Below are 14,638 nucleotides of genomic sequence, written 5' to 3' on the forward strand. Positions count from 1 at the left end.
AAACATAACTCTAGGCAAATATTCGGTTGAACTTCCATTTTAGATTGTTTAAGGTCCGCTAAGGCAAAATAGAACTCTAAAAACAAGGTGAACAATTTTGAGCACGCATTTTTTATAATAAAAAACATGTTATTCTTGAGAACTTTGCAATGGAAAAAGGAACCAAAACCTAATTTAAAAAGTTACTTGAATATCATTTCATTGCTTGCGTAGCAGTCAGTCTTTGGAAATTCATTATTTATTGTAAATTATGATTGAACCTGTATTTTGATGCACAAAGTTGATTTGTTTGTAGCCTAGTGACTTAATTAGCATCTCTAATGTTAACAACGAAATATCTTACTATGTGTAATAGTAAAGCAGAACAGAACAACATAAAGACGAATTTGTTTCCAAAATCACTAAGAGTTCAATGTGGTGATTATTCGATCAAACTCGAAAGAGCAACTTATTTGCTAGCTCATAAAAGCCCATAAAAATAGGTTACACTATGCTAGTTAAGCTAGCAGTGCTAGACAGTTCTGCGCGGCGTTGTTAAAGCCTGTGTGATCATAACGTAAAACACACATCTATAAAAAAAATGTGGGTGAAACAAAACAAATACAAAATAAAGCACTTGCAGCGCTATAGGGGATACTTTTGAGTACATTCGATTTTACTTCGAGTTAGCCGGCTATGCTAGCGGGCACCAGTCACGTGACTACGTGGCGACGCACAAGTTGACGTCATCGTCAACACGGAAGTAGTCGGGTGGCGTCGTCTTAACAGCATACTGGAGGCTTTGTAGGCGAATTAACGGCTTTTGTTCGTTTTACACTTTTCCTTTCAGCGGTTGTTGTCGAACCAGTGTGGAAGCCATGAACGTGACGCTGGCGGTGAAACAATACATCTCCAAGATGATCGAGGACAGCGGGGCAGGGATGAAAGTGCTGCTCATGGACAAGGAGACGGTGGGGCACAATCACCCTAAATCTAAATTATATTTTGAATTTCATTTGCATGCTCATTTCAACATAACAATATTTACATACAAGATGGTCCTCATGTTGACTCTGCGTGTGTTTGTGTGTAGACCAGCATAGTGAGTATGGTGTACACACAATCTGAGATCCTGCAGAAGGAGGTCTACCTCTTTGAGCGCATTGACTCTCAAAACAGAGAAAGTATGAAACACTTAAAGGCCATCTGCTTCCTCAGACCGACTAAGGTACGCCTTAGCATTATTGCAACAACAGTACTGCACTGTAATAATATTCATAGTATTAACATTGACAACAAGACTAACAGGAGACGTGTTTGCATTGCAGGAGAACGTGGAACATCTCATTCAGGAGCTGAGGAGACCAAAGTACAGTGTCTACTTCATCTGTAAGAACACGCACATCTGTACGCTGTTCACGAGGGGTGTAACGATTGATCGAGACGTCGATAGATTGGTTTATATTCCTAAATTTCGAGTATATCGATCAGTGCTCGGCAAGTTTGCTTTCCAAGAGATAGGTATCAATCCAAGATCGTTTTAAAAGGGAATCGATCAATTTTATCAATACTAGAAAAAGGAAAATATTGGATTTAAGAATGGCAGGCTTTGCATGAAGTTCAGCACTTGTGACAATAAAGATTTTAAACGTTAAGTCTATTTTACCATCTGTGGCATCATCAAAACAAAATGTCTACGGTGGCCGAAAAAGGTTACAACAAACACAAACGCCACAAGAGAATAGTGTAATATCTGTGACATGTGTGTCTGTGTGCCTTTAAGAGGTGGTGCTGTTGTGTGTGACTTGTGCGAGAGTGGCAGACTAGTTTACTGTGTCCCGCAAGAGTTTGAGTGTTTGTCGCCTGAGTTTCACAACGTGAGTTGTGACGAACAGCAGCTTTTGTGTATATGTGAGTTTTGACTCCCTAAGTTTGTTACCGCTTGTTCCGACTGTCTGTCCTTCTCCTCTTACAATATCATAACTTTCAGCAACAGCACAATTGCAAAAGCCACAACAAATACAAAAGACACAACACAATGATAAAGCCGCAACACAACTTTAAACCACAGAAGACGTGGCCGACAAAATGGAATTGACAGTGGTGCAAGTTACCGCGACGCACCGACTCTCGGAACACAAGGAGAAGTCATTTCATGAGAAATAAATAAATACTAGAGATGGATCAAGGAGGCAATGGAAATTAGGAAGCGAGGGACCAACGCCATCAAATGAGATGAGGGAGCATACATGCTACCACACACCTGAGACATTGTCTGTCATCGGCGGCGTGTGCGTGTAGAACAAATACTATATTGGGGGTTGGGGAACTTTATTTAGCAGGTAAATCTACTATTAAAATGTTGGTTATTGTATTTTTATTGAAAAGTGCTTGAATGTTGAAAATGTGAGCAAAACGTGTTTCCTCTTGTTAATTCGACTTTAAGTGTTAGTTGCGCTTTGATGAAATAAGATGTGAATGCATTGGCCCTTAATTGTTGTTTACTTGCTTGTTTGTATAAACAATTCATTCATACATAATTCACTTACAAGAAATAACAGGAGTATGGTATGCTTCACATGCAGTGTCCAGTATCAAGTATTTATTTCACAGTACTACTGCTTGAGTTGTTTTGCAAAAAAATCACTGTATCGATTTCAACTTACTGAATCATTTCGCATCGTATCGTTCTAAAAACAATACCATACCTTCCCTGAATCGTATCGGCAACCACAAGTATTGTACCGAATCATTGTTAAAACGAATCGTTACACCCCGACTGTGTGCTCTTCACACTCTCACTTGTGTGTGGTTTGTGTGTGTGTGTCAGACTTCAGTAATGTGATCAGTAAAAGTGAGATCAAAGCTCTCGCTGAGGCTGACGAACAGGAAGTGGTCGCTGAAGTGCAGGTGAGTCAAACCCCATGTTTGTTTCATGTCCATCGACATGGCGCTAACCTGTGTGTGTGAATGAATGTGTGCGTCCACAGGAGTTTTACGGAGACTTCATTGCTGTCAATCCTCACCTGTTCTCCCTCAACCTGCAGGGCGTGGCCAGGGTAAGCGCACTAGTAGAATACTGTGTCTAATGCATGTGCTCAAGTGTTTGTGTTTGTGTGACAGGGGCGGAGCTGGGAGCCTTCCATGTTGTCCCGCTGCACGCAGGGCCTGACCTCTGTCCTACTGGCCCTTAAGAAATGTCCTATGATCCGCTACCAGCTGTCCTCCGACATGTCCAAACGTCTGGCCGAGAGCGTTAAGGTTTTCCTCAGCATCCTCTTTCCCCCACTTACCTCACCCTGACCATTGACATTTCCCCTCTTTGGCTGTGCAGCAAATCATCACCAAGGAGTACGAGTTGTTCGACTTCAGGAAGACTGAAGTCCCGCCCCTGTTGCTCATCCTGGACCGCAGTGATGACGCCATCACGCCACTGCTCAACCAGGTGATGCACTGCTACACGCAATTACCTCAGCCCAGCACTGCTCACCTGACACTTTTGTGTTTGTGACCCCCCACACTACAGTGGACCTACCAGGCCATGGTGCACGAGCTGCTGGGTATTAACAACAACCGCATCGACCTGTCCAGAGTTCCCGGCATCAGCAAAGACCTGCGTGAGGTGGTCCTGTCCGCCGAGAATGATGAGTTCTACGCTAACGTGAGTCTCCACAAAGTCTGACTTGAGTTACAGTACCTCCAGTGAGTTAGGTTTCAGTGAAAGCAAATGACTTTACACCTTCAATGTTGTCCCTATTCTAAAGAGCACTTTTTTTTGATGACCTGTCCACTTTTTTAAGGCCCTCGGGTGTTACTCTTTAACCTTTTTTTGGCTGTACGGTTGTATTTGAATGTAACTATTTTGTCACTTGTGACGATCAATGTTATTGTTCAACAACTACAGTGTTCTGTTTAAATCCAAAATAATAATAAGGCCCCGCAAGTCTTTTATAAATTGGTATATAGCAAAAATACAATTGAATTAATTGTTAATTAGTTATATTTGAATGTTAAAGGGACACGATTGTTTTTTTTTTCAAGAACCTGTACTTGAACTTTGGCGAGATTGGCACCAACATCAAGAACCTGATGGAGGACTTTCAGAAGAAAAGACCAAAAGGCCAGCAGAAGCTGGAGTCTATCTCTGACATGAAGGTACTTTAAGAAGAACTGCACTTTTTGGAATTTTGCCTATCGTTCACAATCATTATGAATAACAAGACGACAAATGTATTAAAAAAAAAAAGCATTTTAACTAAAATATAAACGCAAATAAAAGTCAGCTTACAATGGAACCAATGAGAGGTACTTTATCCCGCCCATAAAACCCAATAAATAACCATCCAAAAACCGCCAACAGTACACCATTTAATTTTGTAACTTAAATATTAATGAAGTATTAGTGATATTGTTATTATAAGCGCTAACGCAGACAGACTACATATATATATATATATACATACATACATACATACATATATATATATATACACACACACACACACACACATATATATATATATAGCATATATATATATATATATGTGTGTGTATATATATATATATATATATATGTATATATATATATATATATATATATATATATATATATATATATATGTATATATATATATATATATATATATATATATATATATATGTGTGTGTGTGTGTGTGTGTATATATATATATATATATATATGTATGTATGTATGGCTTATACACATACATTATATATATATATGGTATATATATATATATATATGTGTGTGTGTGTATATATATATATATATATATATATATATGTGTGTGTGTGTATATATATATATATATATATATATGTATGTATGTATGGCTTATACACATACATTATATATATATATATATATATATATATATATATATATATATATATATATATATATATATATATATATATATATATATATAATGTATGTGTATAAGCCATACATACATACATATATATATATATATATATGTATGTATACACATACATTATATATATATATATATATATATATAATGTATGTGTATAAGCCATATATAGAAATGTGTGTGTGTGTGTGTATATATATATATATATATATACATATATATATATATATATATATATATATATATATATATAACATTAGCATATATGTATGTATACATATATATAACATTAGCAGACACAGTATGTGATAACTTTGAATGAATGACGAGTTTTTGATCCCATTCGAGATGGAAATAACTCACCACCAGAATCAGAATCAGAATCAGCTTTATTGTCATTACGCAAGGTAACGAGATTGAGGCCATTCCATACAGTGCGATGTGTGCATGCTAGAAAAACAATGTGCAAATATATAAAAATATAAAAAATGTAGAAGTGCAATGAATATGGTGTGAAATGAATATATACATGAAAAAAAACAAACAAACAAACAAAAAAAAACAGGGTGGTGGTGGAATGGGTTATTGCACCGTAGAGAAGGCAGTTATGAGGGACAATGGGGCAGTCCGTTCAGGATGGTTATGGCCCTGGGGAAGAAGCTGTTCTTTAGCCTGTTTGTTTTGGTTTTAATGCACCTGTAGCGCTTCCCAGAGGGCAGCAGGTGGAACAGGTCAGAGCCAGGGTGGGTGCTGTCCTTGATGATGGCACTGGCTCTGTTGAGGCAGCGGGAGGTGTAGATGTCCGTCAGAGAGGGGAGAGGGCGGCCGATGATCTTCTGAGCCGTCTTGACCACTCTTTGCAGCCTCTCCCTGTCTGCTGCAGTGCAGCTGCCGTACCATACCGTAATACAGTAGGTCAGCAGGCTCTCGATGGACGAGCGGTAGAAGGTCAGCAGCAGGTCAGGCTTCAGGTTGTACTTCCCGAGGACTCTAAGGAAGTGTAGCCGCTGCTGAGCCTTCTTGATGATTGATGTGGTGTTGACTGTCCAGGAGAAGTCATTAGAGATGTGGACTCCAAGGTACCTGAAGGTGTGGACCCTCTCTACACGCTCGCCGTTGATGTAGAGGGGGGCAGGGTCGGTGCTGCTCCTCCTGAAGTCGACGATGATCTCTCTGGTCTTGCTGGTGTTGAGAGCGAGGTTGTTCTCCGAAGACCAGGCCGTCAGCTTCAGGACCTCCTCTCTGTAGGCAGCCTCGTCACCCCTGGAGATGAGCCCGACCACTGTGGTATCGTCGGCGAACTTGACGGTAAGGTTGTCACTGTGGGCCGGACTGCAGTCATGGGTGTAAAGGCAGTAGAGGAGGGGGCTCAGCACACAGCCCTGTGGGGAGCCGATGCTCAGCGTGCGGGAGGATGAGAGGTGCGGGCCAAGTCTCACATTCTGGGGTCGGTCCGTTAGGAAGTCCCTTATCCAGGCGTTTGTGAGAGGGGGGAGGCCAAGAGTGTCCAGTTTATTGCAGAGTCTGTCTGGGATTATTGTATTGAAGGCAGAGCTATAGTCCACAGAGAGCATCCGGACGTAGCTCTGCTGCTGCTCCAGGTGGTTCAGAGCAGAGTGGAGAGCAACAGCGATGGCGTCCTCTGTGGACCTGTTCGCCCGGTATGCGAACTGGTGGGGGTCGAAGTCTGGAGGGATATGGTCCTTGATGTGCTGGAGAACAAGTCGCTCGAAGCACTTCATGATTGCCGGAGTGAGGGCCACTGGTCGGTAATCATTCAGGCTGGTGATGGGAGACTTCTTCGGCACCGGGATTATTGTAGATGACTTCAGGCAGGATGGGATGACTGCCTGAGCCAGGGAGAGGTTGAAGATCCTGGTGAGGGGGGGAGCGAGCTGGTGGGCGCACGTCCTGAGCACCTTTCCAGGTACTCCGTCTGGTCCGGTAGCCTTCCTGGGGTTCACAGCCAGGAGCACTCGTCTGACACTGTGCTCCTGTACAGTGAGTGGAGTGGCGCCGGAGCCCGGTGGGGGCGGGGGCAGGGCTGGAGCAGATGAGTGTCGCTGGGGGGTTTCGAAACGGGCAAAGAAACAGTTAAGCTCCTCTGCCAGTGTCGCACTCTGATCCGCAGTTGTCATTTGCAGCCTCTGAAGTTCGTGATGTCATGAATGCCCCGCCACACCTCCCGTGAGTTTTTGCTGGACAGATGGGACTCTATGCACCTCCTGTGGTCTGCCTTTGCTTTTTTAATCCCTCTCTTCAGGTCGGCTCTAGCAACACTGTACAGTGCCCTGTTCCCTGACCTGAAGGCTGCGTCGCGGGCCCTGAGGAGTGTGTGGACCTGGCTGGTCATCCAGGGTTTCTTGTTGGGGTAAACCCGGATGGTTTTTTCCACAGTCACATTCCCGATGCAGAACTTTATGTAGTCCAGCACCGTTCCTGTGGCTGTCTCCAGCTCCTGTTGTTGGAAGAGGTCCCAGTCTGTGTGTTGGAAGCAGTCCTGAAGTTTGGGGAGTGCATCGTCAGGCCAGGTCATAACAGTCTTTGTGATAGGCCTGGCCTGGCGTCTGATGGGGGTGTAGGTAGGAGAGAGCAGGAGGGAAAGATGGTCTGACTGTCCAAGCTGGGGGAGGGGTGTAGCTCTGTACGCGTGCTTTATGTTGGTATACACGTGGTCCAGGGTGTTCTTGCCCCTTGTAGAACACTTCACGTGCTGGTAGAACTTAGGGAGTACAGTCTTCAGATTGGCCTTATTAAAATCCCCTGCTATGATATGAACACCGTCGGGGTGGGCCCGCTGCTGTTCGTTGACGGTGTTCAGCAGAAGAGAGAGCGCTGTGTTTACTTTGGCGTCCGGTGGAATATACACAGCCGTGATGATAACAACAGACGGCTCTCTCGGGAGAAAAAAAGGCCGACATCTAACAGACATGTACTCCACGTCCGGGCAACCGTGCTGTTCAGTGATTATCCCGTTGTTGCACCAGTTCTCATGCACGTAGATACAGAGCCCCCCTCCTCTGCTCTTACCGGAGTCCTTAGTTCTGTCCCGGCGGAGCAGAGTGCGTCCGGCTAGCTGCATGCTAGCATCGGGTATTTCCGGGTGAAGCCAGGTTTCGGTGATAATCATAGCACAACAGTCCCGAACATAGCGGTTTCCAGCAAGTTGTAACTCCAGGTCGTCCATCTTCTGTACAAGGGATCTGGCATTAGAGAGGAACAGGCTCGGTAGAGGTGGCTTGTGGGGTTGTTTCCTAAGCCTGAGCAAGACGCCGGACCTGCGGCCACGCTTCTGCTTCCTCTCCCTCCTCCGTCTGCGCCGTCTCCCAGACCCGACAACAAACCACGGAGAGCCCTGTGCTCTCGCTATGTCATCTGGGATGTTGTGCTCGTGGTGAAAGTCGCTCGAAACAGATATCTGGTGCGAGTTACCGATATCCAAGAGTGACTGGCGGGTGTACCGGGTGTTTGCAGTACAGGTGGTGCACAAAAGGAAAAAAAACATGAAGAAAAGAAGGAAGAAAGAGCACTGAAATGGAGAGCCGTAAGCCGCTGCGTCTGTGCGCGCCGCCATCTTGGAAGTCGGCAAGTCGTCTGTTGTTAATACTGCAGGTAACTAATAAACTAACACTGTTAAAACATGCTATTATTAACTGTAAACGTGAAATAAATGTTTCTCATGCATGACATGACGAAACGGCGTCTGACCTGCAGTCTGCACGCCTTTTTGAGAGGTATTCGCCACAGCTAGAGACACTGTGATTAGTCGGAAATATTGTGTATACCAGGGGTCGGCAACCCGCGGCTCCGGAGCCGCATGCGGCTCTTTGATCACTCTGTTGCGGCTCAGCAGCTTACATGCTGAACCCCCCAATTTTCCCGTGAAACTTCCGGATTTAAGTGCCTCTCGCAGAAAACTCCCGGGATTAATATTCACCGATTTTCACCCTTACGGCTATAATAAGGGCCTATAATAAGGGCGTGCCATGATGGTACAACATTTGGCGCCCCCTACAATCTGTATTAACAGCGTGCCAGCCTATCACTTTAATACAATATACATCTTCTGCTTGCACACGTACGTGACAGCAATGCATACTTGCTCAACAGCCACACAGGTTACACTGACGGTGGTCATATAAATTAACTTTAACACTCTTACTAATAATGCGCCACACTTTGAACCAAAACCAAACAAGAATGACAAACACATATCGGCAGAACATCTGCACCTTAACACAACATAAACACAACAGAACAAACACCCAGAATCCCATGCAGCCCTGACTCTTCCCTGCCCCCCCCCTCTGTGCGTTGGTTGAGGTGGGCGGGGTTTGGTAGCGGAAGAGTTAGGGCTGCATGGGATTCTGGGTATTTGTCCTGTTGTGTTTATGTTGTGTTACGGTGCAGATGTTCTCCCGAAATTTGTTTGTCATTCTTGTTTGGTGTGGGTTCACAGTGTGGCGCATTATTAGTAAGAGTGTTAAAGTTTTTTTTTATACCACCACCGTCAGTGTGACCTGTGTGGTTGTTGACCAAGTATGCCTTGCTGTTGCCTACGTGAGTAAGCGGAAGCCCCATACAACGTGTGGCTGATCGGGCCCGCTGACTGTAGTGTGTGCTATATGCTGTACCATCACGGCACGCATGACGCTGACAAGCGCCATTCATTTAAAACCCGTGTGCCGCACCAGCTTTCAAATACCACATAAAGGTGTGGGCAGCGTGTCTGAGACCCCTGGTTATACATAGCACAAAGCAAAAAAAAAAACTTAGTATGCAGTGTTATTTCATTTAAAATTTCAAAAAAATTTTGCGGCTCCCTTTGTTTACTATAATTTGTGAAACTGGTCAAAATGACTCTTTGACTGGTAAAGGCTGCCGACCCCTGGTGTATACTTAAAAAAACAGATATGTTTAATTTTCTGCAAAATATTGGTTAATTTCTTCATAGTTGATGGTTGAAAATGCACAGTGTACAGTTCTACTTGACTTAACTTGCTTGTCTTTGGCTGATGTAGTCATACTTGCTCTAGGCGCTCAGCATATACAGTATACTGTATATACAATTTAAAAATATATATTTTCATTTCTGTTTGAAAAAATGTAAACTTGTTACTGAACATTTTTGTGTAATTTTGATTTGTCTCAAAATAATTTATGTTGTATTTGGTTAGTACTAAAGTAGAATATTTATTGTATTATAATATCAAAGTTATTTTCAAAACATAATGTTTTTTTCTAACACCCCATCAGGCTGTGGGTCTTTTCGGACCTCACTCTTGTGTACTAATTTTTTCGATAAATCGAATCGATAAATAACCGAACCGTTAAGCAGACTTGCAAATGGAATTGGAATCGTAAAAATCTTATCAATTTCCATTCCTAATTGCTGCATAAAGAGAAAGTGTTGCGTTGTTGTTGTTGTTGTTGTGGCTACTGGCCAGCGGTGTTGGGGTCTGCTTTTGACGTGTTAAAGTCGGCAATAAAGTTTAAAAAGAGCGTCCGACTATGATTCTGTTGGGACGCTACATTACTTACAAGATGTTACTTGCACAAAGTCTTCTGATGTCTGATGAAAAATAAATGTACATACAATTATTATGCAGTACTAAAATAAATACATTCTAACAAAATTATTAGTATGTGTTTCTTAAATAAACTGTCAATAAAATTGAAGTGCAAATGATAATACAGCTTCACCACTTCAGTCCTAATTTTTGCACTTAAGAAACTTCTCTATGACTTTAGTAGAGAAAGATTAGTAGACATAATCAACAATAAAAAATTATATTTTACTTACATGTTTTGTTTGGTAAATATAAGCACCTAAATGGTTAAGCAGGCTGCTAAATTTAAAATATTAGGCATGTGCGTATCAATCCAAAGTACTAACAGCAATAGTATAGACACCTAGTAAGTATAGTGTCAGTAGGCAAGGCAAGGCACATTTATTAGTAGAGCACAATTCGAACACAAGGCAATTCAAAGTGCTTTACAGAAAATTAAAAGAGGGCAAAAATAAAAATATAAAATCATAATTAAAATTAAAATCAGAAAGTAGTCATAAAAACAATCATTATCAAAATTAAAACCTATCAAATACTGTAAATAAAATACTTTCAGTTGTCATATGCACAATTAATTAAAAGGGTTTTCAGGCTGGTATTGAACATTGCTAACGTTGAGGCCTGTTTCACATCTTCAGGAAGACTATTCTAGATTTTAGTAGCATTAAACTGAAATGCAGTTTCACAATTGTTGGTCCTGACTCGAGGCACCAGAAGGAGACCACTCCCTGACGTTCTCAAGAGCTCGAGATGGTTATGTGGCTCTAACAAGTCAGAAATGTACTTCGGTACAAGACCATGAAATAACTTGTACACAAGCAAAGCTGTTTTAAAGTGTACGTATTCTCTGAGCAACAGGAAGCCAGTGCAGTGACCTAAGCACTGGGCTAATATGGTCATATTTCCTGTTTCTAGTCATGACTTGAGCAGCAACATTTTGAATGAACTGCAGCTGTTACAGTAGTCTAACCTGCTGGAGACAAAGGCATTGATTAGTCTTTCTAAGTATGATTTAGACATTATTCCTCCTATTTTGGCAATGTTTTTCAGGTGGTTAAAAAGCTGCTGATGTTATTGACTTAATTTTGCTGCTAAAGTTGAAGTCTGAGTCCACTAATAATAGTTTATCTTTGCCTCTGTGGGCCAAAGACAATGGTTTTGGTTTTGTCTGTTTAGCTGAAGAAAATTGTTTTGCATCCACCCACTAATCTGTTGATTTGTTAATATTTTTCTTATTACCGGTATTACTACAAAATCATTTGTTTACAAAAAGTAATGGTACCACCAATACTGCCCCTATAACTACTTGTTACTGTATTGATAACCAAATTTGTAGTATCCCCCATTACATTTAAATATAAGATTTGTTCATCTTTACACTTCTGTTTCTTGTGGTAAATATTCGTAACAAAAGCAGGCTGCTAATGTTTTGACTATAATAAGTAATGTTAATGTTTGCGTCTTTATTCCTTTATATAAATAATAGCATGTAGCTTAATCATCTTAGCTGACCGTACGGGATGAAAACTGTTTTAATAGAATAGTGCGTAATATTAGTTTTATAATTTCTGATACTACTTTTTGGTAAGTAAATCTGCACTGCAACTTTGGAATTTCCCCATTGTGGGATGGATAAAAGTCTATCTGAATTTTTTTTTTTTGCACTGAATGTTTACAATTTACAGGACAACTTGTGTCTTTACCTTTATTTCTCTGTGGTAACATACTTAAGTAAATCAAAACCATAGGTAAGTAGATCATTTATGTTTCATTTGTTACAATTTACTATCATACCTGAGTAGTGATGGACACTTACCACACACAATCGTCGCCATCTTGGCTACGTAGCAGAGGAGGAGGAACTAACTTGAAATAATGGCGGCTGAGGAGCAACACGTGGCAGTGAAGAAGATCTACCGGTAGTATATATTGTGTCAACAACAATAATAGGTTTGGGACAGCCCTACACTGTCAGAGCTGTCAAACATAGTACACAGTGTCAACAGACTACTTATTGAAATCTACCAATGGAAGTATTCAATTTGAGACGCAGACCAAGTCTTTATCCGCTGACCCCTCCCCTTCCACTTCTTTCCGTTAGGCGTTCGTGGACAATTACCCCCAATTTAAGAAGATGTCAGGCACCGTGTCCAAACACGTGACGGTGGTGGGCGAGCTGTCCCGCCTGGTGTCAGAGCGTCACCTGATGGAGGTGTCTGAGGTGGAGCAGGAGCTGGCAGGTCAGAACGACCACTCCAGCGCTCAGCAGGTGACCGCTGAAACGCCTCCTCGCACGCAGGAAGCTTTTTTCTTCTCAAATTAAAAAGTATATGTTGGGTTTTTTCAGAGCGTGCGTCGCCTGCTTCAGAACCCCCGCGTATCTGAGCTGGACGCCGTTCGTTTGGTCATGCTCTACGCTCTCAGGTACGAGCGCCACAGCAGCAGCATTCTTCCCGCTCTCATAGAGGAGCTGAGCCGAAGGGGCGTGTCAGATCGCCACCGCAAGGTGATGATATCATCGCTGTAGTGTGCGTGTGTGTGTGAGAGAGAAAGTGACTTCAAAAACACTGAACATTTCCTAAAACAGTACTTTTACCCTTGTATGATGTCACTCAAGTGTGTGTGCGTGTGTGTCAGATGGTGTCATGTATGGTGGAGTACGGCGGGAAGCGTGTGAGAGGAAGTGACCTCATCACGCCAACAGATGCTGTGGCCATCACCAAGCAGTTTTTCAAAGGCCTCAAGGTTAGGCCCGCTGTCACCATAGCAAATGTGTTCTGTGTGTCATGTGACACCTGTGTGTGTGTGTGCGCAGGGTGTGGAGAACGTGTACACACAACATCAGCCTCTTCTTCACGACACTTTGGATCAGCTGGTTAAAGGACGCCTAAAAGACAGTCAGTTTCCTTATCTTGGAGCCAGCAGCCTCAGAGACAGGTGACTGTCCTCATTTGGTGTCACATGACTCTGCGTCACATGACTCAACGTATGTGTGTGCGTGTGACACCCCCAGACCCCAGGACATAGTGGTGTTTGTGATCGGAGGTGCCACTTACGAAGAAGCTCTGACTGTTTACAACATGAACCGCAGCACGCCGGGTGTACGCATGGTGCTGGGAGGAAGCAGTGTGCTCAACACTAAGAGGTATACACACTTAGAGTAAAAACCTGTCTGATGGCGGTCCAAACTCCTCTTACTCCTTTCTCCTCTTCTCAGTTTCCTGGAGGAAGTGATGTCCGCGATGAGTAGCAGCGGCGACAAAGCCTATGGCGGCGGTCGCCGTAGCAACCGACACTGAACACCCACAAACACAAAAGCGACATTCCTCCTCGTTGTCGTGAAATAGTGTCTCTAATGACTGAAAAGCAAATATTCTTCTTGTATTTATCTTTTTTGTGTTGATTTAATGTGAATCAATGACAAAATTTCACATCGTTGAAGTGCAATGTATAGGTGATTTTATTTGTATTTTTAGGGCTGTCATAATTAACGCAGTAATAACAATGTAAAAAAAATTCCTCTAACGGCACTTTTTTTTTTTTCATAGATACGTATATCAATTGAAAATTATAGAACGGAACACAATTTCTGGCAGGCTGAAATGATATGTATATTCCCCTTATAACATGTTTTGGTTAATAATCCTCCAAAAAGAGTGTTTAACAGGCTGATCGCATTGCTGTATTACTGCAGCAATATGAATGCCATTAACCAATACAACGCATAACATACAGAATATCAAAAGCATTTATTTAGGTACAATATCACAGATTACATAATCCCCATTTTGTGTTGTTAATGCGCCAAAATGGCATGTAAACACAGAAGTGTAGCTCCACCCCTTTAATGCAAGCGCTCTAGCAGCCGGGGATACAAAATCTGGCACGACACCGGGGCACCGCAGATAATATTGTTTATCTTCAGTTAAAAAGTGTTTGTGTCAATTTTGTGTTGACCTGTTTTTAAAAAGCATAATGTTTAATAAACATTTCAATAAAGCAAACAAATTGTCTTCACCCATGTTCATAGTATTAAAACTTGACCATTATCTGGCTAGGGCAAACTTATTAAAGATTAAAAAGATCTATCTGAAATTAATCACGATTAATTGCTGAGGAAAATGTGATTCATGGCTATTAAACATTTTAATTGTTTGACAGCTCTAGATTTTTGTTTGAGCAGGCTTAAAGTA

General features: G+C 42.1%; 1 protein-coding gene across 1 annotated transcript; it reads left to right on the forward strand.

Annotated features, from left to right (window-relative positions):
* The first annotated feature begins 714 nt into the window (after positions 1 to 714).
* Positions 715 to 14,462, forward strand: vps45 (vacuolar protein sorting 45 homolog). Its single transcript, XM_061966963.2, has 15 exons — positions 715 to 950; positions 1,073 to 1,207; positions 1,308 to 1,368; positions 2,810 to 2,889; positions 2,970 to 3,038; positions 3,103 to 3,240; positions 3,314 to 3,424; positions 3,506 to 3,640; positions 4,021 to 4,134; positions 12,547 to 12,714; positions 12,793 to 12,951; positions 13,083 to 13,190; positions 13,261 to 13,382; positions 13,459 to 13,590; positions 13,663 to 14,462. Exons 1-15 carry the CDS (start codon positions 858 to 860, stop codon positions 13,742 to 13,744), a joined length of 1,707 nt encoding a protein of 568 aa, XP_061822947.1. The 5' UTR covers positions 715 to 857; the 3' UTR covers positions 13,745 to 14,462.
* Positions 14,463 to 14,638: the final 176 nt, after the last annotated feature.

Source organism: Nerophis lumbriciformis, linkage group LG11 (genome assembly GCF_033978685.3).
Source record: "Nerophis lumbriciformis linkage group LG11, RoL_Nlum_v2.1, whole genome shotgun sequence".
NCBI lineage: Eukaryota > Metazoa > Chordata > Actinopteri > Syngnathiformes > Syngnathidae > Nerophis > Nerophis lumbriciformis.

What these genes read in the sequence shown, in the direction of transcription:
- vps45 (XM_061966963.2), top strand. Translation starts at nt 858, where the DNA reads ATGAACGTGACGCTGGCGGTGAAACAATACATCTCCAAGATGATCGAG. An exon ending in GTACAGTGTCTACTTCATCT is followed by an intron (nt 1,369 to 2,809) that starts GTAAGAACACGC and finishes TGTGTGTGTCAG; the next exon opens with ACTTCAGTAATGTGATCAGT. An exon ending in AGTCTATCTCTGACATGAAG is followed by an intron (nt 4,135 to 12,546) that starts GTACTTTAAGAA and finishes TCTTTCCGTTAG; the next exon opens with GCGTTCGTGGACAATTACCC.